The sequence below is a fragment of the Entelurus aequoreus genome, linkage group LG02, assembly GCF_033978785.1.
Source record: "Entelurus aequoreus isolate RoL-2023_Sb linkage group LG02, RoL_Eaeq_v1.1, whole genome shotgun sequence".
Taxonomy (NCBI): Eukaryota; Metazoa; Chordata; class Actinopteri; order Syngnathiformes; family Syngnathidae; genus Entelurus; species Entelurus aequoreus.
Window position 1 is genome coordinate 46,679,758 of NC_084732.1, and position 24,301 is coordinate 46,704,058.

The 24,301-nt window shown below is 38.0% G+C and overlaps 1 protein-coding gene across 4 annotated transcripts in view; it reads left to right on the plus strand.

Annotated features, from left to right (window-relative positions):
- ap1g1 (adaptor related protein complex 1 subunit gamma 1) overlaps positions 1–12,474 on the plus strand; it is a 74,841-nt gene extending 62,367 nt beyond the window's left edge. For all 4 annotated transcript variants that reach the window (XM_062027945.1, XM_062027954.1, XM_062027971.1 and 1 more), the window contains 4 exons: positions 3,738–3,842; positions 3,912–4,072; positions 9,229–9,327; positions 9,425–12,474. In XM_062027945.1, coding sequence (XP_061883929.1) covers positions 3,738–3,842; positions 3,912–4,072; positions 9,229–9,327; positions 9,425–9,526 — 467 coding nt within the window. In that variant the 3' untranslated portion in view covers positions 9,527–12,474. The remainder of the gene's footprint in view (positions 1–3,737; positions 3,843–3,911; positions 4,073–9,228; positions 9,328–9,424) is intronic.
- Positions 12,475–24,301: the final 11,827 nt, after the last annotated feature.

Sequence of the window (24,301 nt, forward strand, 5' to 3'; positions counted from 1 at the left end):
AGTGTAGTGATCTGTGGCCTTGCGCATTCTACAGCGATGCACCTGGACATAGGAGCCTCCATGTCTAACAAATATTACCACCACGTCTCGTCCAATTACCACCCCAGGGCCTTTCCATTCATTGCAGTCCATTCTTTTGTAGTACACTTTATCTCCAATTTCGTAGTATTCATCTGTGCTGCGAAGCTGTGTGCGCAGAGCTCTCCTGATTCTCTCAGAGCACTCTGCCTCAGTAAACGCTGTCCTTGCTTCATGTAATGCTGAAATGTGCTGTTCTACCCATTTACTCATGGTAGTGCCCTCCAGGGCAGGTGGTTTATCAACCAGCACAGAAGGTAGGTTCGGGTTTTGTCCAAACACCAGCTGGTATGGACTAAATCCATGCACATTGTGCATTGTATTCTTTGCCATCAAGGCCCAATCTAGGGCTGTTTTCCAGTCACAAACACTGCTTTTCTTCACTTTTAACAGGATCTCTGTAAGGGTCTGGTTATGTCTTTCCATCAATCCATTACTCCATGGACTGTAGGCAGCAGTGGTTTTCACTTCAATATTAAAGTTCTCAGCCATGTCCCTCATTTCCTCGTTATTGAATTCACCTCCATTGTCACAAAAAATCTTAGATGGGGCTCCATGAACACTCACCCAGGAATGAATAAAGTGCCTCACAATTTCACTGGATTTTTTTGTTGTAATAATGCTACCAGCACTGAACCTGGTGAAGTGATCAATCATGTGGAGGTACCACACATTTGGTTCTAGCTCGTGTAGATCTAATGCCACAGTTTCATTGTATGTTGAAGCCATTGGTAGACCAACTGATGGCTTTGGTTTGGGCTTGTTGTACTTGAGACATGTTTCACAGCTACTTACGATGTCATTCAGAATAGTAACACTCTCATCATCATTACTTCCAGCACTAATTAGTAATTTTTTGAGTTTATCAACTGAGGCATGTCCAAACTGCTTGTGAAGTTTCACCAATACTTTGAGTTTTTCATCTTTACTCATGCCATCTCTTATGGCCAGAACTTCATCAGTTTGGGGTTCATTCTCACGGGTGGCTGTGCAATCTCTGTCCACTATGTTTACACAGTAGTGTCCTGAGGATGTAATCTCAAGAGGCACTGGTTTCTGAAACATTGTGGCTTTATCATTCTCAATGTCAAGCACTGCTTTTGCCCTCTTAAGTGACGTTTTACTTAGTAGTAAAGGAATGTTCACTGAGACCACCTCAGTCTCTATGTGGCACCTGGTTTGTCCTATTTTTGCTGGGACTTTTACTTTTTTTATGGAATGAACAACTTGTCCATCACCAAACTTAAAAGCTCTTCTACTCTGTGTATTTTCAATTTTTTTCTTGTCACTCTCCTTCAGTGTATGAATGTAATTCTCCAGCCATTTTTCACCACAGACTGTTCTGGTGCATGCAGTGTCAATTACAGCTGAACCTAAGGCTTCTACCATGAATATTTCAGCATCAGAAACTGACTCTTTAGAAAATAATGTAACATTGCACTCTTCAATTGTTTCTGTCTCTGCATTTTCCTCTGTCATTTTTACATGTTCAGCCTTATTTGGGCAGTCCTTAGCCCAGTGAAATGTAATCTGGCAAATAGCGCACTTAGATCTTCTGCCAAACCTATCCAGTGGGTTTGAGCCAGTCAATGGCGCCCTCTTTTGGTCGGGTTGGGAACGAAATTTCCTTCCGTCTCTTTTCCTTTGATCCACATAAAAAGCAACATCTTCGCGCATGTGAATTCCCCCGCTGCATGTGGGCGGCTGCACATTGTCTCCAAAAATCCTTTTTAAAGCTGACTTCATGCTTGCAAATGTAAGTGTTGAACAAACTGTAAGCGCAAGCTGTTTATCTTTAACATCGAGACTGGCTGTATCCAACAACTTGAATGCCAAAACAGCGTCGGGAAGAACCATGTCAAATTTGCGCATTTTGTTGTACCTCTGCTCGAACTGAACGAGGTAATCCACCATGGAAACTTCGTTTTCTCTCCGAATCTTGTCAAAGTCCGTGTATGCATCATAAGCTCTGTCCTTTTCTTCTTTTAAGAATACATTATCCAATGCCTTTACAAGGGTCTTCATCCCGTCATCTTTGTTCAAATCATCCGCAGGTATTTCCAAAGCTGTATCTCTAGCTCTCCCCCTCAGTGAGAGAGCAACAGCTAATGCTTGTTTCTCCTTATCCAGATCGGTAACACGTATCCACATTTCAACCTCATTTTTCCAGCTCTCATATGACTTCTTTTCTTCAAACGCAGGAGGGACTCTGTAGTTAGCGTTGTTAGACATCCTCTGCTACCATTGATAACTCAATGACGACAACCTTCTTCTTTTTATACGTATACTTTACTGAGGGAACACAATAACAAACCGGCCACTGCCGTTCACATAACAGACTAAACACCGGAGCCCGCGCATAGAGCAATGCATGCTGGGAATTACCGTAAATACACTAAAAGAGTGTACCATAATAATGCGCAATGCAAAAACAGAACATTTACACTAGTTCACTATTAAAGTAATTTCTGCATATATAATTTTCTATTTTTCAAAGACTGTTTTTATTAATATACACACATCACCCTTTTTTTCTCTTTTTTTAAAGGATTTTGTCCATACACTGTTTTCTTCTCACTGGGCTCTTATTGGGGGGGTGAAAAAAAAAACCTCCATAGCAAAGCACATGTACAATTTATGACATACAACTCGAGACTTGCAACGAGGAGTTAGGGGGCAGGCATCCTGCCTGTAGCTGCCAGCCACGAAGCTGCTTCGTGTTCCATCATACCACGTGAGGTGAAGCGTCCAAGGTGTGGGATGGGGTGTGGGGTATGTATGTGTGTGTGTGTGCCGTTTATTTTTTGTGGTTGCGTATGTGCGTGTGGGTCTGCAGCATGTCTCTGTTCCCCGACCGTGGGGATCTCATAAACGCGATAACACAGCCAGTCAGTCCAACAAAAGTCAACAACAGGTGTGTGTCCATGAAAGACAGGGAAGGAGTTTGTTGCATCTTCGCTGCACTATCCTCTGGGAGAGTCTCAAAGCAACAACCTTGCCATGTCACTTGCAGCCAGAGAAACAATCCAGTTTGTGTTTGGGCGAGCGAAAATCAATTTAAACTTTTCACTCTATTTATGGTCCTCAAATTCATCATACTTCACCATCAGAGCAGCCGGGGTCTCCAAGATGTTTTCACATTTGCAATATAGTCCAAAATCGCAAAAATCTGAGTACCCAAAGTTTTGCTTACATCCTCCAATCATTTGTGGCAACTTTAGTGTACTTTGAACGACTGCCAGCATTTTCCAATTTTTCGATTCACCAGAGCAACGCTTACTCCAATCGGCAGATGTCATGTTATCATGATTCCGAATAGGTAGATGTCTTCAACGTTCTCGACTGAAAGGGTCGCCATGCACGTGAGTGTCCTCTTCTCCCAAGAGTCTGTTGTGTCCAACAACAACCGTTCCATCAGGACAGACAGGTTCCCCCAAACCTGAGATCTCGTCAATTTTGTTGAGAGTTCAGTTGATTAATTCCATTGAATTTTAGAGATTTTAGAGAACAGTGCAAAAAGAGGCAACAAAGTTAAACAAGACAAAACAAAGAAGCAAGCAGGAAAGGGGAAAGGGAGCGTCCGCCTTCGATGAGTGACAGTGAGAAATGTACTTTAATGCATGTCCACATCCTCTCAAACCCTGACCTTCCCTCCCAAGGTGCTCCAGCCCCTGCTCCTACTCCCTCTGCACCTGCCTCCCAACCCCCTTTTCTCCTGGATGGCCTCTCCTCACAGCCCCTATTTAATGACATTGCAGCTGCAGGTAAGAATCCCTTTTGTCCCCTCTTAACTTATGCACTGTATTGTTATTTACAGTCATCTCTTCCTGTAGGTATTCCTCCTATGACGGCCTACAACAAGAACGGTCTCAAAATAGACTTCACGTTCGAGAGGGCAAACCCCAACCCTAACGTTGCGGTCATCACCATCCATGCTTCCAACTCTACAGAGGCAGACATGACAGAGTTTGTTTTTCAGGCTGCAGTACCAAAGGTAATTGGTACTCACACACTCAACTGTCAGAGGCCAATCCTAGGAAAGAACACAATTACTTAAATGGGCTGTTTGCACCTGAAACCAAACCAATCCCTCCAGGGCGCTAACATCCCAATGTGTTTTAAGCATTATGTACTAGGGTTGCGCGATATAAATTATATACATTTGTTATTGGTTTTAATACTATTCTTATATTTTGTTAAATTTGACAGCGACAAGCAAACACATCCTCAAGGCAATTTAGCCTCCTTGCCAGCGACTAATATCCCTGCAGAGTGCAGCAAAGCCACTTCTAAGTCAGCAATCTTTGCCTACATGGTGGCAAATAGTCATTCTCATATAAGTGATCGACGAGGAGTAGCTAAACATGCTACACTACTTACTGTAAGAGGATATGTTAACGCAAGCTAGAGCTCTTGAAAATAAACAAGGGTGGGTGAGTTGATACAAATATAGACACTAGCGATACCAAGGAAAATTATCAGCATAGGTAGATTCTTCAATGGTTAATAGAGTGATATTTTTTATTATTATAAATATCGTTTGTTTTTATTTACAAACTCAAAAAATAAGTCCCTGGACACAGGAGGGCTTTAAGAGCAGAAACAAATAGATTTAAATCAGAGCCAGTAGCAGTAAATTAAATATTGAATTTATATTCTTACACTACCCTCCTGTGTTTTTGTCTAATTATAATTGTGATCAAAAATGTAATAATTTAATTATCTTGAAAATTTAAAGGATCAGCATTGGTATGACCAATACTGCCCCTGTAAATACTTGGTATTGGATCGATAACTAAATTTCTATTATCACCCAAAACTAATGTAAAGTATCCAAACCACAGAAGAAGTGCGTATTACATTTCAACAGAGGTGTAAATAGAATCAGAAGTACAACAGAAAGTAACCAGATATTAACAGTAAATTGGCAAGTAGATTAATAATAGTTTGACAAAATAATACAACTGGAGGCCTTACGTCGGCCTCGTAGTTAGCACATCGGCCACACATTAAGGAAACAGGAGAAATCTGGTTTGAATCTGTGTGGAGTTTGCATGTTCTCCTTGTGCGTGCACCGGTTTTCTCTGGGTACTACGGCTTATAACATGCATATAAAAATATGCATGTTCGGTTATTTGAAAAGTCTAAATTGTCAATAGGTATGAATGTGAGTGTGAATGGCGAGTCTAGGGTGTACCAGCCTCTCGTCTGAAGTCAGCTGGCATAGGCTCCAGCTTACCCGCAACCATAGTAAGGATAAGCAGTATAAAAAGATATATGCATGGAAAAGACACAATATGTTACCATGTACGCCAGGAGCCAAATGAGGAGCCTTTGTAATATGTTTTGAAATTATTCTATTTCATTTAAATGGCAAATAATATGTTGATATATTTCGTTATCAAGAGCAAGAGGCTGCAACAATATAGATTTTAGGCCAGAGCACCTATCCCTCACGCTCACTCATTACCTTTGTGTGTTGTTGGCTAACATTTGTATATTATATCAAAGGGCTGCAGTTAGCGATTATTTTAGTAATTAAGTAATCTATTGATTAATTTGTTTGAGTAATCGAATAAAACACACTTTCTACCCTAAATGTGTCTTCTCGGGAAATTAGTTTTAGATTTGAATATGTCCTAACATGTTTATTTGTTATGCAAGTCAAACATACAAGATGGCGTTAGCTACCAAAATAGACTTTCACCTTGTTTCTGCTTGTGTGCTGCTCCAAGATGCTAGATCTCAGCATGAGCTACGTACATCACCAGCAAGTGCACTGCTCTCATGTGTGCAATACAATGTCCGTGTATTTTACTCATTAAAATAATTATCAAAGCAACAAAATACAAATCGATGCTTTTTTTCTAATAAATATGATAAATAAAACGTTGCAGCCCTAGAACGGATACCTATGGGTGGGGTGTGGTTTCATATGCAATTTAGGAAGCCTCCACAAACAAATATCTCGTAAACATACGTAGAAAGTAGGTTATAAAAGCGATTGTGGAGTAAAATGTACATCAAAGCACATCCAATACATATTATTTGGAGCACAAGGAAGTGTTTAAAGGCCTACTGAAATGAAATTTTCTTATTTAAACGGGGATAGCAGGTCCATTCTATGTGTCATACATGATCATTTCGCGATATTGACATATTTTTGCTGAAAGGATTTAGTAGAGAACATCGACGATAAAGTTCGCAACTTTTGGTCGCTGATAAAAAAGCCTTGCCTGTACCGGAAGTAGCGTGACGTCACAGGTTGTGGAGCGCCTCACATCTGCACATTGTTTTCAATCATGGCCAGCAGCAGCGAGAGCGATTCGGACCGAGAAAGCGACGATTACCCCATTAATTTGAGCGAGGATGAAAGATTTGTGGATGAGGAAAGTGAGAGTGAAGGATTAGAGGGCGGTGGAAGCGATTCAGATAGGGAAGATGCTGTGAGAGGCAGGTGGGACCTGATATTCAGCTGGGAATGACTAAAACAGTAAATAAACACAAGACATATATATACTCTATTAGCCACAACACAACCAGGCTTATATTTAATATGCCACAAATTAATCCGCATAACAAACACCTCCCCCCTCCCGTCCATATAACCCACCAATACAAATCAAACACCCGCACAACACACTCAATCCCACAGCCCAAAGTACCGTTCACCTCCGTAAAGTTCATACAGCACATATATTTCCCCAAAGTTACGTACGTGACATGCACATAGCGGCACGCACGTACAGGCAAGCGATCAAATATTTGGAAGCCAAAGCTGTACTCACGGTAGTGCGTCTGCTATCCAACTCAAAGTCCTCCTGGTTGTGTTGCTGTAGTCAGCCGCTAATACACCGATCCTACCTACAGCTTTCTTCTTTGCTGTCTTCATTGTTCATTAAACAAATTGCAAAAGATTCACCAACACGGATGTCCAGAATACTGTGGAATTTTGCGATGAAAACAGACGACTTAATAGCTGGCCACAATGGTGTCCCAATATGTCCGCACAATCCGTGACGTCATGCGCAAACGTCATCATGCGAGACGTTTTCAGCAGGATATTTCCTACTGAAACCCACTACTACCGACCACGCAGTCTGATAGTTTATATATCAATGATGAAATCTTAACATTGAAACACATGCCAATACGGCCGGGTTAACTTATAAAGTGCAATTTTAAAATTCCCGCCACACTTCCGGTTGAAAAACTCCTTTGGATATGATTTATGCGCGTGACGTCACAAAATCCACGGAAGTGGTTGTACCCCGTCGACCCGATACAAAAACCTCTTGTTTTCTTCGACAAAATTCCACAGTATTCTGGACAGCTGTGTTGGTGAATCTTTTGCAATTTGTTTAATGAACAATGGAGGCTGCAAAGAAGAACGTTGTAGGTGGGATCGATCGGGGTATTAGCGGCTAAGTACAATACTTACAGCAACACAACAAGGACTACTTACTACGCCTAGCCGATGCTTGCCGCCAAACCCACGGATGAAGTCCTTCGTCGCGCCGTCGATCGCTGGAACGCAGGTGAGCATGGCTGTTGATGGGAAGATGAGGGCTGGCTGGCGTAGGTGGAGCGCTAATGTTTTTATCATAGTTCTGTGAGGTCCGGTTGCTAAGTTGCTAAATTAGCCTTAGCGTCGTTAGCAACAGCATTGTTAAGCCTTACCAGGCTGAGAATTTTTAACCGTGTAGTTACATGTACATGGTTTAATAGTATTGTTGATCTTCTGTCTATCCTTCCAGTCAGGGGTTTATTTCTTTTGTTTCTATCTTCATTTGAGAACGATGCTATCACGTTAGCTCAGTAGCTAAGTGTGTCACCGATGTATTGTCGTGGAGATAAGTCACTTTAAATGTCCATTTCGCGTGCTCGACTCATTTTCAAGAGTATATAGTATCCGAGGTGGTTTAAAATACAAATCCGTGATCCACAATAGAAAAAGGAGAGAGTGTGGAATCCAATGAGCCAGCTTGTACCTAAGTTACGGTCAGAGCGAAAAAAGATACGTCCATCACTGCCTCTCGAGTCCTTCACTGTAACGTTCCTCATCTACGAATCTTTCATCCTCGCTCAAATTAATGGGGTAATCGTCGCTTTGTCGCTCCGAATCTCTCGCTCCATTGTAAACAACGGGGAATTGTGAGGAATACTAGCTCCTGTGACGTCACGCTACTTCCGGTACAGACAAGGCTTTTTTTATCAGCGACCAAAAGTTGCGAACTTTATCGTCGATTTTCTCTACTAAATCCTTTCAGCAAAAATATGGCAATATCGCGAAATTATCAAGTATGACACATAGAATGGATCTGCTATTCCCGTTTAAATAAAAAAAATCATTTCAGTAGGCCTTTAAATGTAGATTAAAATCATCATAGGTGCCATTAAATTGACGCTTTTGTTGACTTTGTTTCGAAGAGGAGAGTTGGGCACTAAATAATCTTTCTTCAGGCTGCATTTTGCAATATTTTTTAAAGTTTTTATCCCAATGGTGCCTGACTTTCCTGCATTTGCAATTACCGTAATTTCCGGACTATAAGCCGCTACTTTTTCCCCTCGTTCTGGTCCCTGCGGCTTATATAAGGGTGCGGCTTATATACGGCCTGTTCTTCTCCGACACCGACGAAGAGGATTTCGGTGGTTTTAGTACACAGGAGGAAGACGATGACACAATGATTAAAGACTGACTTTTCATATACCGGTAGGCTGGTTATTTTGATAACGTACAGGCGAGCACTTTGTATTACTTTGCACCGTTGTATTATTTGTACTCTGCATGAATGCTGTTCGCCATGTCAAAGATGTGAAAGTTTGATTGAATGATTGAAAGATTTATTGTTAATAAATGGGACGCTTTGCGTTCCCAAACAGTCATCTCTGTCCCGACAATCCCCTCCGTGGTAGCAGGAACCCCTATATACTACGGTAATTACACATCAAAACCCTGCGGCTTATAGTCGGGTGCGGCTTATATATGGAGCAATCTGTATTTTCCCCTAAATTTAGCTGGTGCGGCTTATAGTCAGGTGCGGCTTATAGTCCGGAAATTACGGTATATAATTTGTGCTTAATTATGGTGCTTTTGTGTTTTTATTATTGTCCTGTACTTAAGTTTTGTTTCCATGCTTGTTTTCTCAGACATTCCAGCTGCAGCTCCTGTCCCCTAGTAGTAATGTCGTCCAAGCACTCAACCAGGGAACTGTCACACAGGTCATCAGAGTCCTTAACTCACAGAAGGTCAGTATGCTCTCCTTCAATTCAAATCTGATTTGAGTATCCGTAGTTCTCATTGAACTCCTACTCTCATAAAAACCCCACATTGTTCCAATTTCAGCAACAGCTGCGCATGAGGGTGAAGCTGACGTACACCCACAAAGGCTCACCTGTCCAAGACCTGGCTGAGGTCAATAACTTTCCCCCTCAGTCGTGGCAGTGATACGTTGCTTCATTTGCTCCTAAAAGCCTCTCTCCAAAGGGGACTATGAAAATTATTTTCTTTCGCCTTTCTTCCCCCCCCCCACTCAATTCCCTTCCTTTCTTCCAATGGACCCGCTCAAAAGACTCAGAAAAAAACGCTGCCCTCCAGTCGCAGCAGTGTCTTTAACGAAGGAAAAAAACAAAAGGGTGGGATTACCTATCAATCAATGACCTTTTCTTAATTGGTGTCATGTCCTTTGCTACTTTTTTTCACTCATCGCCCTGTATGAACAGACTAGTAAATATGAAATGATTAACACTTCAAGTAATATTTAAGATTGTTCTTTAAATACCTTTATAACGGTTTATCAGATGATTTACTTCATGTTTGAAAAGCATTCATCAGCTGAGAGTGTACTCGCTTCTTTGCGTCACAATCACACTCAGACCTTCTAGCAGAATGGCCACATTTCATCTGAAAATGTTGGACTTGGTAATTGACAACTTCACTGCATAGGTTTCCTCACAGTCTATATATCGCTTGTAAGGAGGTCTATGTGTTTAGTTTTAGTCAAGGAAGGTCAGAATCCTTTGACTCACTCAAATGTTTTTCCTTGTGGCTCATGTTACCTTGTCACTGGGACACATTTTATCTGGTTGCACAAACCCATGTAATTGAAGCCTGTTATGAATGTAGTTACATGCACTGAATGCTGGTCTCCCCCTTTTAGTTTGTTTCCATAGCTGTTGAGACTGTCATCACATTGGCACTATTTCTGTGAAAGTATGTTTGATTTCTGCAGTAAATCCACTTGATTATTTATGCCTGATATCAAAGTTGACGTGCCTTTCTGACTTAGAGGAACAGTTCATCATGAGCTTTGTTAGCCTGATCACCATCTATTAGAAATTGGTATTTATGGTCTCACTTTTTTTTACATTTCAAGCGCTTAGAGCTTTCTGTTGTGGTGGTGGGTTCAGCGTACATCTCCTTCAATCATGTCTTACTTTGAAACTTTAACAACAGGAACCTGATCCAGATTGTCCTTAAATGATGCTGTTTAGCTTCATTTGTGCCCATAAGACCCAAAACACAACACATCGTTCAAAATTGGTGGCAGCTAAAGTTTCATAGGATGGCGTCAAGCCTTCATCAAGATTCTGTCATCTGATTGATGGATTGAGTGACGTACTGGGACGGGTTTGGACTTTTTAGTGCTATGGATCTTGGTTCTGGTGGTCTCTGAATCACAGGTCTGACTGTTGGGGAGGCTAACGTTAATACCTCACAATGTTCTATTCTTCTTTGAGTGGCTGGCCTGGCTGAGGTCTTCCCTGTTGCAATCTGCGTGACAGACGCTAACAGAAGTTATTAGGTGATCAAAATCGGAGACTATTAGCTTTGGAAATATTTTTCAGCGACAATGTGTGTATATGGAGGAAATAATTTCACTTTAATCTTTCTGTTACTGACAAATGCTATATTAGCTTTTTTTCTGTACATATTGAGGGCTTTTACAGATGTTTTGTCTCTTGTACTATCTTCCATCTTTTTTTTTTTTAGATGCCATTTTCGAAAACCAGTATATTGTCTAAGTAGTCCTAGTCGTCAACGTCAGGCCTCCCTGTATCACCACTCATTCGTTGTAAAAGGTATATGATCTGCTACCTGTACATTGTATATAATTGTAAAACAAACAAAGGCTGATCCAGTTAATTAAATAAAAAAAAACCACATGAAGACTTCAACAGATTAGCTAGGAAATCTAATTGTGTGCATATATGTACAAAAGATTCCTAAAACTGATGCAATTGCATTTGATTTACTGCGTCTTCGTACTTTTGGCTCTTGACTGGATGTCTTTTTACAAAGCTATCTGAATGATGACCTGTACTACTGAGAAACCACAATTCTGCACCTTGTTGCATCAGCTTCCTCGCCCTTCAAACGATTGCTCTCGTCCTGCCTTTTTTTTTTTTTTTGGAAATAAGTGTGCTTCTCTCTTCTTTTTTTGCACCTTTAAATGCCTCTCCCTCTTTTACATTTTTACTATACTTTTATTTTTCTTTAATGCAATACTTCCTCTTTCATTCTAAATATGTCCATAGTATGCCCAAAATAATGATGACTGTGAGTCAGCTGTTAAAAAAGTGGCAGGAGAAAGACAATTAATGCCCACATGAGAGAGCTGTGCAAGAAAATAATCCAGAGTCCTAGTCCAGAATGTTTTTGTTGGTGTTGTTTGTCTTGTCTTTTTCAGTGTGTAGTCAGTGCCCTTGGATCAAGCCACAATGCAAATCCACGTGTGTTAATGCTAACATAAACCCAATTTAAGTGCTTTGGACATGCGAAGAAGACAAAAGCATCAGCAGATTGATTTCAGTTGTGTGTTTTTGTGTGTGTGAGATTATGACTGTGTGTGTGTGTGTGTGTGTGTGTGTGTGTGTGTGTGTGTGTGTGTGTGTGTGTGTGTGTGTGTGTGTGTGTGTGTGTGTGTGTGTGTGTGTGTGTGTGAGATGCCATAATTTACATGATTTTTGGCGCAAATGTCAATTTGCAGTGTGTAACTGCATTGCATGTGTAAGTCAGTGTAAATATTGTCATTTCTACTCTACCTGATTTTTTTTGTTTTGGAAAAATGCAAGAGTCTGTCTGTCATGAGGGGCACTAGTGACATGTACTTTAGGACTTTTGATGATCATAACGAGGACTAAAGATGGTGACCAATGAAGTGCACACGCTTTTGAATCAGTTGGATTTCACTATCACTCTTCTTGAAAACATTCACGCAATTTTGCAATCTAATATTTGATTTCAAGATTCCCTTTTTTAGCTTTTTTTCCCCTTCATTTAAGTAAATCCTATGGTTTGGCGTGGCTTCTAGGTCAGTGTGAATGTCAGACTGAAAGTATGATACTGTACATGAATAAAGATGAGTTGTAAACTATTAAATGGGATATTTTCAATTTTGGCTGTGTTTTCTTGTCTTTGAGTAGGCCGACACGGTAAGCGAATAAGAAGGTGGATTTAAAATGACAGAAGTGTAGTATTTGTTGGTCTCTTTGACTACGAACAAAAATAAATAAATCACATTTTGTTGTTACTTCCTTATTCCAGAATGGAATAAGTCTATTTTTGTCCGCAAAATTCTACACACAATACCTCATGAAAATGTGAAAGAGTTTTTTAAAAACATTTTGCAAATGTATTAACAGCCAAAAAGTATTCACAAAGTAAAAGTATTCACAGCCTTTACTCAATACTTTGTTGATGCACCTTTGGCAGCAATTACAGCCTCAAGTCTTTTTTAATACGATGCCACAAGCTTGACACTCCTATCTTTGGGCAGTTTCACCCTTTCCTCTTTGCAGCACCTTGGATGGAAAGTGTTGGTTTTCATCCAGGATGTCTCTGTACATTGCTGCATTCATCTTAGTCTATAGTCAGAGAGGTGACAAAGACCCTGATTGTCCCTCTGTCAGAACTACAGCATTCCTCTGTGGAGAGAGAGGAGAACCTTCCAGAAGGACAACCAACTCCGCAGCAATCCACCAATCCGGCCTGTATGGTATTGTGGGCAGACAGAAGCCATTTTTTTAGTAAAAAGTATGCCAAAATGCACCTGAAAGACTCTTAGATCATGAGAAACAAAATTATACGGTCTGATGAGACAAAGATTGAAGTCTTTGGTGTGAATGTCAGGCATCATGTTTGGAGGAAAACATGAGGCAACACTCATCACCAGGCCAATATAGTCCCTACAGAGAAGCATGGTGGTGGCAGCATCATGCTGTGGGGATGTTTTTCCGTGGCAGGAACTAGGAGACGAGTCAGGATAGAGGGAAAGATTAATCCAGCGAAGTACAGAGATTGTCAAGTTCCACTTATTGACTCCGTAAAGGACACCAGGACAACTCGGATTTCCAATTGATCAACTTTATTTATCCAACTTTTTGGCTTTGTTGGTTTCTTTTCTGTTGATCATCATTCAATCAGGTTGTTAACCTTCGAACACAAGTGTTAACAATGGAAAAACAATATATGTACAGGTATTTACAAAAAGGTTCAAATTCAACTGACTCAAACAGGTATTATTTTTAAAGTTAAATTTGCAAACTTTTAAATACCATTGTTTAAACTTTTAAATTATCTAACATTACTTTTCAAAAGGACTCTAGACACTTAGATTAAATGCATGTGAAGGCACTGTCAAATTAACCAGTTTCAGTAAAATGAAACAAGTAAATCAGAAAAGTAGTTTTAGTCACTTTAAAGAAGTCAAAATTAATTGATCATTTAATTTAATCAATCAATCGTTTAATTACTTAATCGTTCACTCAATTAATCATTTAACTAATCATGCAATTAAGTAATCAATCATGTAAATTCATTACCATGATGGAACTGAGTAAATCCACCAAACGGAGTAAAGGTAAGTAAAAGGTAAGTATAATTAGCTTAATTAATAAGGTAGCTTAATTAGTAAGGTAAGTATAAAGGTAAGTATAATTAGCTTAACTTTAAGCAAAAGTTTTAACATTTTTATCCTTCAACTTTGCTTTTATCTTTATTACTTTTAACTTTGAACCATAATCTTTGACTTTTTATCCCTTTAAATTGAGCTTATTTAACAATTCAATTAACTCAAGCTTTTTAATTATCAAACAGTAAGAAAATACCCAGATGCAATCAATGCTCAAGGTTGGAGTAAATTTGCTGTGGTTCAAACTAAAAACAATTTAAGACAGGTAAGTAAACCAACATGTCAAGGTGAGTTTTAACAAATAAGCATTTCAGCATATTGCAAAGTGGGTATATTCACCGACCATTGGTGTGTTGGAAGTCTTTTAAAGATGGATCTTGTAGATTTTTGCGTCTTGCCGCTCTGCTTGCTTGCATGAAATGAGACAGCACCACCATTCCTTAACAGCTGCCTTGAATCAGCCAATTGGTGGCCATCTTGACCTTGGTGTTCTGGGAAATGTAGTTCTTTCTGGTACTTCACCAAGGAGTAAGATTAAGGAGGAGACAGCTCCTTACTTCCAGGGCAGGGACACTTCATTCACACTGAGTTTCAACTCCACAGAGATCCTGGATGAAAACCAACGCTTCCCATCCAACCTGATAGAGCTTGAGAGGTGCTGCAAAGAGGCTGTAATTGCTGCCAAATGTGCATCAACAAAGTATTTAGCAAAGGCTGTGAATACTTATGTACATGTGATATATATGTTTTATATATCTATTTTTTGATCAACTGTGGACCATGTAACTTGTGGACTAATAAAACATTTTTAGAGGAGGTAATGTTGGCCCTAGTGTGTGAATGTGAGTGTGAATGTTGTCTGTCTATCTGTGTTGGCCCTGCGATGAGGTAGCGACTTGTCCAGGGTGTACCCCGCCTTCCGCCCGATTGTAGCTGAGATAGGCTCCAGCGACCCCGAAGAGAATAAGCGGTAGAAAATGGATGGATGGATGGTAATGTGTTGGGACAATGCTTTTCAAATAATGGGTTGGGAAGGACTCTGGATAATTGTCATTATTTGTGTCTACATTCGTGTTTTTCAACCACTGTGCCGCGGCACACTAGTGCGTCGTGAAATACAGTCTAGTGTGCCGTGGGAGATTATGTAATTTCACCTAATTGGGTTAAAAATATTTTTTGCAAACCAGTATAATCCTCAAATGTGCTGTTTAGAGTGCAGCCAGGAGCTCTGAATGCTACATATTAGCTGCCATCTTGTGGAAAATGAGAGTAAATCAGATCAATGACCCTTGAAAGTACCTTGAAACAATAGCACAGCATTATTATATATATACAATATATATGTATATATATATATATATATATAGACATGCACCCGGGGATAGGCTGATTGGCAACACTAAATTGGCCCTAGTGTGTGAATGTGAGTGTGAATGTTGTCTCTCTATCTGTGTTGGCCCTGCGATGAGGTGGCGACTTGTCCAGGGTGTACCCCGCCTTCCGCCCGATTGTAGCTGAGATAGGCTCCAGCGACCCCTAAGGGAATAAGCGGTAGAAAATGGATGGATGGATGGATATACATATATATATATATATATATATATATGTATACTGTATATATGTGTGTGTGTAACCAGTGGTCTTTTCCTCTGCGTTGTGTGGCTTTTATGGAACACGACCGACACCATGGATTGCTCAGCTGCACTTTACTGATAATACACAGAATACAATTGTTGTCAATAACTTTTTGCCATCGTCGAGTCCCTACACAAATATAATACAGAACAAGAAAGTGAACTTAAGTTCTTAACAAGACAATACAATTTCTGTCGTCGCATGGACGCCTGGCTACCTTTCCCTTTATTGAAGACAAAAGGGAAGTTGGAAGGCGTGTCCAACGCATATAAAAAGACAGGTGTCACAGTAATTATTGCAATACGAGGGACAACGAGACAATGGTTCCACATTGACAAAACATCAAACAATATTCAGGCATTTACATGTAACTTACACATTTTGTGTAATTATAACAATAATAAAACATTATAAAATACATTATTTACAAGACATTATTGACCCTGTTACATATATATATATATATATATATACCCTACCGTTCAAAAGTTTGGGGTCACATTGAAATGTCCTTATTTTTGAAGGAAAAGCACTGTACTTTTCAATGAAGATAACTTTAAACTAGTCTTAACTTTAAAGAAATACACTCTTTACATTGCTAATGTGGTAAATGACTATTCTAACTGCAAATGTCTGGTTTTTGGTGCAATATCTACATAGGTGTATAGAGGCCCATTTCCAGCAACTATCACTCCAGTGTTCTAATGGTACAATGTGTTTGCTCATTGGCTCTAAAGCAGGGGTCACCAACCTTTTTGAAACCAAGGGCTACTTCTTGGGTACTGATTAATGCGAAGGGCTACCAGTTCACTTAAATAAATTGCCAGAAGTAGCCAATTTGCTCAATTTACCTTTAACTCTGTTATTATTAATAATTAATGATATTTATCTTTGTGGAAACACTGATCATCTTAATGATTTCTCACAATAAATATATATAGAAACAGATAAATATCAATATGCAAAACTTTATTTTTATATTTTCTCTAAGTGCACATTTTTCAAATTGAACATTTTCAAATGATCACTTCTAAGACAGTCTTGTGAAATCACAATATCCCATTTTAACTAGCTAGCCACTAACATTTTTTAACAAATCATGAATTACTTTGCACCATGTTTGTACAAATAATAACTCATGTAAAATACAAAAGTAAACTCTCAAATTTTTAAATCATGTCACACTTTGAACTGGACACCAAATCTGTTATGTTTCTTTGTCAGTTAGTGGGAAGCCTGGCATTGCATGCTGTTAACTAGTGTGTTGTACTCTGGTGTGTAACTTGACACTGCAACTCTGAGTGAGTCTTGCAGATGTGCATCAGTGAGGCGTGTTCTGTGTTTGTTCTTGATGAAGTTCATGTCAGAAAAGGCTGATTCACAAAGATAAGATTTTTCCTCATTGTTTGCGGAACCTTCTTAATCTTTTGGACATATTTTCACAGCAATCTGGCCTTAAGCTTAATTATGATAAATGTAAAATGTTAAGGATCGGAAATCTAAAGGGAACGTCCTTTCGAATGGAATGCAAAGTGCCTGTTTTGTGGACAGATGGACCAGTTAACATACTTGGTGTTGTTGTCCCAGAAAATCTGGAAGATCTAGGCTCAGTGAATTATGATAATCGACTAAGAAAGCTGGACAAAATTATGCAATTATGGAAAGGGAAATCCCTAACCTTGTATGGTAAAATGTCTATTGCCAACTCGTTAATTATTCCTCAATTTATTTATTTGTTTTTGTCATTACCAGCTCCATCACAAAACTTTTTTAAGATTTATGAGCGGAGGGTCTTCGATTTTGTCTGGAACGGCAAACCAGAAAAGATTAAAAGAAAGGTTTTGTACAAAGAGTATGAATATGGGGGCCTGAAACTTCTCAACCTTGAAGCTATGTGTCTGTCTTTAAAAGCATCAATTGTTCCAAAGATGTATTTAAACATTGAGTGGTACACAAATGTCCTGTTGGACAAAAAACATGTACTGTATCAAAAGAAATTGTATCCTTTTTTACAAGTGATCCCCTCCCAGAGAGTCTGCTGGGAAACATGGCGGGGTTCATAAAGGAAACAATCCACTCATAGTGGTGTTTTCAAGTTTATGTGCCAGAAAAAAGAGACAATATTTTGCAGCAGTTAATATGGATGAACTCTAATATTGTAATAGATGGAAAGCCTTTCTTTTGGAAAAATATGTTTGAAAGAGGAATCTTTTTTGTCAATGATATTATCAATAAGAATGGTAAAATTATGAAGTATGATGAATTTAGAGCTATGTATGGTGATGCTTGCTCAAGCTTTTCATTTTATCAACTAACTGGAGTAATTGGGAAAAGATGGAAACAAATAATTAATTATGGAACTACTAAATTATTAGTTTGTAAACCTCTAATAAGAAATTCTAGTTGGCAAAAAGGAACTAAAATAAATAGAAAAATATATAATTTTTATTTAATAAAGAAATCTTTGAAGGCTGCCTCATACAACACAAATGGAAAATGGGAGGACTTTTTTGACTGCCCGTTGCCATGGGATGCCATATTCAAACTAATCTATAAAACCACTATCGATGTGCAAAATCGTTATTTTCAAATTAAAATTATTTATAACTTCTTACCCACAGGGAAAATGTTAAAATTATGGAATATGACAGAGTCAGATGATTGCCGATTTTGTTGTCAGGAGCCTGAATCCACCCTGCATTTGTTTTGGTATTGTCATATTGTGTCTTTGTTTTGGGTGGAAGTTGAACAAATGTGTTTAAGGATTGGTTTGTTTATGAAGCTTGATGTGGTTTCTGTTATTTTAGGAGAGTTCATTGACAATCATGATTTAGTCAATTTAATTATAGTACTCGGTAAAATGTTTATTTTTAAGGCCAAAAACAGATATTCACTTAGTATTACTTTCTTTAAAACATTTATTCAGTATTTTCTAACTTTAAAAAGTTACATGGTTGAAAACGATAATGATGCCAAAAAACATTAAAAAAAAGATGAGAAGTCCTCAAAGGCTTATTTTGAAAGTATAATTATGTTTATAGATTATATGATATCTGTTGTTGTGTTCAATAATTTGAGTGACCTGGACATAATCTGGACTGTACATAAATGCTTATTTTGAAAATGTAATTTTGTTTATAAATTATATGCAATCTGTTGTGTTCCCTAATTTTTTTCTGTGTACATGAATGAAGGTGTGTGTTGCTGAGTCCGACTTGGACATTATCTGGACTGGGCCTGGTTTAAAAAACCCTTTAAACAAATCTAATTTCATTGACAACCTGGTCTGTTGAAGATAAGGCCCTTTTTTAAAAAAATAAAATAAAATAAGATTAATAAATAAAAAACATTTTCTTGGATAAAAAAGAAAGTAAAACAATATAAAAATAATTACATAAAAAATAGTAATTAATGAAAATGTTAGTGGACCAGCAGCCTGTACAATCATGTGTGCTTCAGGGACTGTGTCCCTTGCAGATGTGTTGTCTATGTTGTGGGAACCAGAATATTGGTAGCAGAAAGAAATAACCCCTTTTGTGTGAGTGGGTGTGGATGAGTGTGCATGGGTGAGGTTGTTTGGGTTGATGCACTGATTGAAAGTGTATCTTGTGTTTTTTCTATGTAGATTTAATTTAAAAAAATAAAAAAAAAATTTATTTATTTTTTTTTAAAAATTTTTTAGAACAGGCCCGCGGGTGACTCATCTGGTCCTTACGGGCGACCTGGTGCCCGCGGGCACCGCGTTGGTGACCCCTGCTCTAAAGGCTAATTGATGATTAGAAAACCCTTGTGCAATCATGTTCACACATCTGAAAACAGTTTAGCTCATTACAGAAGCTACAAAACTGACCTTCATTTGAGCAGATTGAGTTTCTGGAGCATCACATTTGTGGGGTCAATTAAACGCTCAAAATGGCAAGAAAAAGAGAACTTTCATCTGAAACTCGACAGTCTATTCTTGTTCTTAGAAATGAAGGCTATACCACAAAATTGTTTGGCTGACCCCAAACTTTTGAACGGTAGTGTATATATATATGTACAGGTATATATATTAGGGGTGTGGGAAAAAATCGATTTGAATTCAAATCGCGATTCCCACGTTGTATGATTCAGTATCGATTCTCATTTTTCAAAAAACGATTTATTTTTTTAATTTTTTAAAATTTTTTATTAATCAATCCAACAAAATAATATACAGCAATACCATAACAATGAAATCCAATTCCAAAACCAAACCCGACCCAGCAACACTCAGAACAGCAATAAACAGAGCAATTGAGAGGAGACACAAACACGACACAGAACAAACCAAAAGTAGTGAAACAAAAATGAATATTATCAACAACAGTATCAATATTTGTAACAATTTCAACATAGCAGTGATTAAAAATCCCTCATTGACATTATCATTAGACATTTATAAAAATAAAAATGAACAATAGTGTCGCAGTGACTTACACTTGCATCGCATCTCATAAGCTTGACAACACACTGTGTCCAATATTTTCACAAAGATAAAATAAGTCATATTTTTGGTTCATTTAATAGTTAAAACAAATTTACATTATTGCAATCAGTTGATAAAACATTGTCCTTTACAATTATAAAGGCTTTTTACAAAAATCTACTACTTTGCTTGCATGTCAGCAGACTGGGGTAGATCCTGCTGAAATCCTATGTATTGAATGAATAGAGAATTGTTTTGAATCGGAAAAATATCGTTTTTGAATCGAAAATCGATTTATAATCGACTCGTGACCCCAAGAATCGATATTGAATCGAATCGTGGGACACCCAAAGATTCGCAGCCCTACTATGTATATATATATATATATATATATATATATATATATATATATATATATATATGTATATGTATATGTATATGTATATATATATATATATATATATATATATATATATATATATATATATATATATATATATATATGTATATATATATATATATATATATATATATATATATATATATATACAAACCCCGTTTCCATATGAGTTGGGAAATTGTGTTAGATGTAAATATAAACGGAATACAATGATTTGCAAATCATTTTCAACCCATATTCAGTTGAATATGCTACAAAGACAACATATTTGATGTACAAACTGATAAACATTTTTTTGTTTGCAAATAATCATTAACTTTAGAATTTGATGCCAGCAACACGTGACAAAGAAGTTGGGAAAGGTGGCAATAAATACTGATAAAGTTGAGGAATGCTCATCAAACACTTATTTGGAACATCCCACAGGTGAACAGGCAAATTGGGAACAGGTGGGTGCCATGATTGGGTATAAAAGTAGATTCCATGAAATGCTCAGTCATTCACAAACAAGGATGGGGCGAGGGTCACCACTTTGTCAACAAATGCGTGAGCAAATTGTTAAACAGTTTAAGAAAAACCTTTCTCAACCAGCTATTGCAAGAAATTTAGGGATTTCACCATCTACGGTCCGTAATATCATCAAAGGGTGGGAGGAGTATATTTATAGCTAGAATTCACTGAAATTCAAGTATTTATTTTATATATATATATATATATATATATATATATATATATATATATATATATATATATATATATATATATATATATATATATATATATATATATATATATATATATATATATATACATATATATATATACATATATATATGTATATATATATATGTATATATATATATATATATATATATATATATATATATATATATATATATATATATATATATATATATATATATATATATATGTATATATATATGTATATATATATATATATATATATATATATATATATATATATGTATATATATATATACCTGACAAGCACTAATGCACTGCGCCATGACAATCATTAGGTAAATGGGGGGAAATCCGACATTTCATTCTCATTATTGACGGAGCAGGAAGCAGCTAGGAATTTGTTTGCGGTAACATTTCCTATGAAGCGCTCTGTTGTTCATTAATTGACTTATTTATTTTTTTGACTTTATTAAATGTATTAATATTATCATTTGGTGCAGCCGGACCGGAGCAGGATGGGATAGAAAGAGAAAAAAAGGAAGACAGAGGGGGGAATTGTGGGGACAAGAGGGGGATTAGACAGAGAGACAAAAACAACAACAGCAAACACAACAACAACAACAACAACAGAGCAACATCAGCAAATACGACATGTACAAATATGATGGTAAAAGTAATAGCAAATAAGCAGTTAGCGAAAATAAAAAATAATACAGAAATGACAATGAGCATTATTACACTAAAAATGGAGCCATACAAATACCAATAGAAATAGCGCTATTGATAATGAACAATACCAATAATTTACCTTTATTATCAACAATACAATTGTTCAAATGCAACAATACATATACGTAACGATAACTTTGAGATACGAAAGAATGCAGAAAAATGAGGGGGAAGAAAGAGAAGCAACCTACATTAACCTTGTAGATTGTTATAGTAACAATAGGTTAAGCTTTGTCAGAGTGCCATGTGTTATACCCAGTTTACCCTAGGGCAACAACATTAATATATGTTTGATGAAACGTGATTATGTGCATGAGTGTATGTGTGCATATGTACTTGTATATGTACAGTATGTGTATATATGTGTTTGTACAGTGAATGTATATGTACAGTATGTGTATATGTATGTTTGTACCGTGAATGTATATGTATAGTATGTGTATGTGTGTGTTTGTACAGTGAATGTATATGTACAGTATGTGTATACAGTATGTGTGTTTGTACAGTGAGTGTATATGTACAGTATGTGTATATGTGTTTGTACAGTGAGTGTATATGTACAGTATGTGTATATGTATGTTTGTACAGTGAATGTATATGTACAGTATGTGTATGTTTGTATAATGAATGTGCGTGTGGATGTACGAACTTTGAGTATGTAAATATGTACTGTAGTTGTATATGTATGTGGGAGCGTAGGTACCTATGTATGTGTGTATGTATGTGTGTGAGTATATGTGAATTTGTGTGTACAATACATTTGACTCCCAGTGTGTGTGGGAGCCAGAGTACGGCCCCAGCCGCCCCGAGAGCCCAACCCACAAACAGTAGGTGTGGTGCCCAGGGAACCATGGACCACCGCCCCCACGCAGCCAAGCCGGACAGTGACAAGAACCCCAGAGCCCGGCCCACCGCGCCGCCCACAAGGGCCAGCAGCAGGCCGCAGACAGACGCACCCGGCAGAGGACAAGGCACAAGAAAAGCAGGGGACAGCCAGACCCCAAGCTAGCGAGAGACCACACCCCACACGGGCAGAAAGGCGGGACGCCCCGCCCAAGGGGCCCGGAGACCCCCCGCAACCGGACGGGAAGACCGCGGTGGGGCGGTTGACTTTTTAAATGCGCTGCTTTACCCAAACCAGTGCCCCTCACAGATCGCAAGCCCAACGCACAGCGCTTGTTCTGCATTAAGGGCGGTGCGGCCCTGCTCCCAACATAATACGACTACAGTCGTCCTTCATCTTTTACCGTGTATTCAAAATATATATTTTTTTAAAAGCACATTCTAAAGCATCAACATGTCTATACACACTAAAAATATTAATACTACACTAGTATTGGCAACTAGATGAGACCAAACCAATCAGACAGTTCTTCATGGCCACTGAGTGACTCAGCCTCACACAACATTACTATTAAAGGTGACTGTTGGGATGCTATTTCATGTCAAGAGGGCTCTTTTTAGGGTTGTGTGGTATAAATCATATATAATATACATTTATAAATATATATTACATTTATATAAATATAAATGTAATAAATATATAAATGCATGTTGATCCCAAAAGGGACAAGCGGTAGAAAATGGATGGATGGATGTTGATGACACATTCTAGCTGTGTGTTGCGAATGTTGACAGCGACAAGCAAAGACACGTGTCCGCAACACACTGTAGCATTCTTGCGAGCAGCTAACGTCCCTCCACAGTGCAAAGCCACTTCTAAGTCAGTAATCCTCGCCTCCATGGCGGCAAATTAACTATGTTTTTTCAAAGTATTCATCACTGGAATACGAGGAATTGCTAAACATATTACACTACACACCGTATGGGAGGATATGCTAAATGCTAAGCTGAAACTCCTGAATGTAAACAAAGGTGAGTGGCTCAGTACAAATATCGACAACAATGAAACCAAGTAAATTATTAGTGTATGGTCGATACTACAGTGGCTAGATCGATATTTTAAAAAAATCATTAAAACATATTTTATTGTTTTTGTTATTGTTTACAAACTCAATAAATAAGCCCATGGACACAGGGCAAATAGTATGTGTACAGTCGTGGTCAAAAGTTTACGTACACTTGTAAAGAACATAATGTCATGGCTGTCTTGACTTTCCAATAATTTCTACAACTCTTATGTTTTTGTGATAGAGTGATTGGAGCACATACTTGTTGGTCACAAAAAACATACATGAAGTTTGGTTCTTCTATGAATGTATTATGGGTCTACTGAAAATGTGACCAAATATGCTGGGTCAAAAGTATACGTACAGCAATGTTAATATTTGGTTACAGGCCCCTTGGCAAATTTCACTGCAATAAGGTGCTTTTGATAGCCATCCACAAGCTTTTGACAAGCTTCTGGTTGAATTTTTGACCACTCCTCTTGAC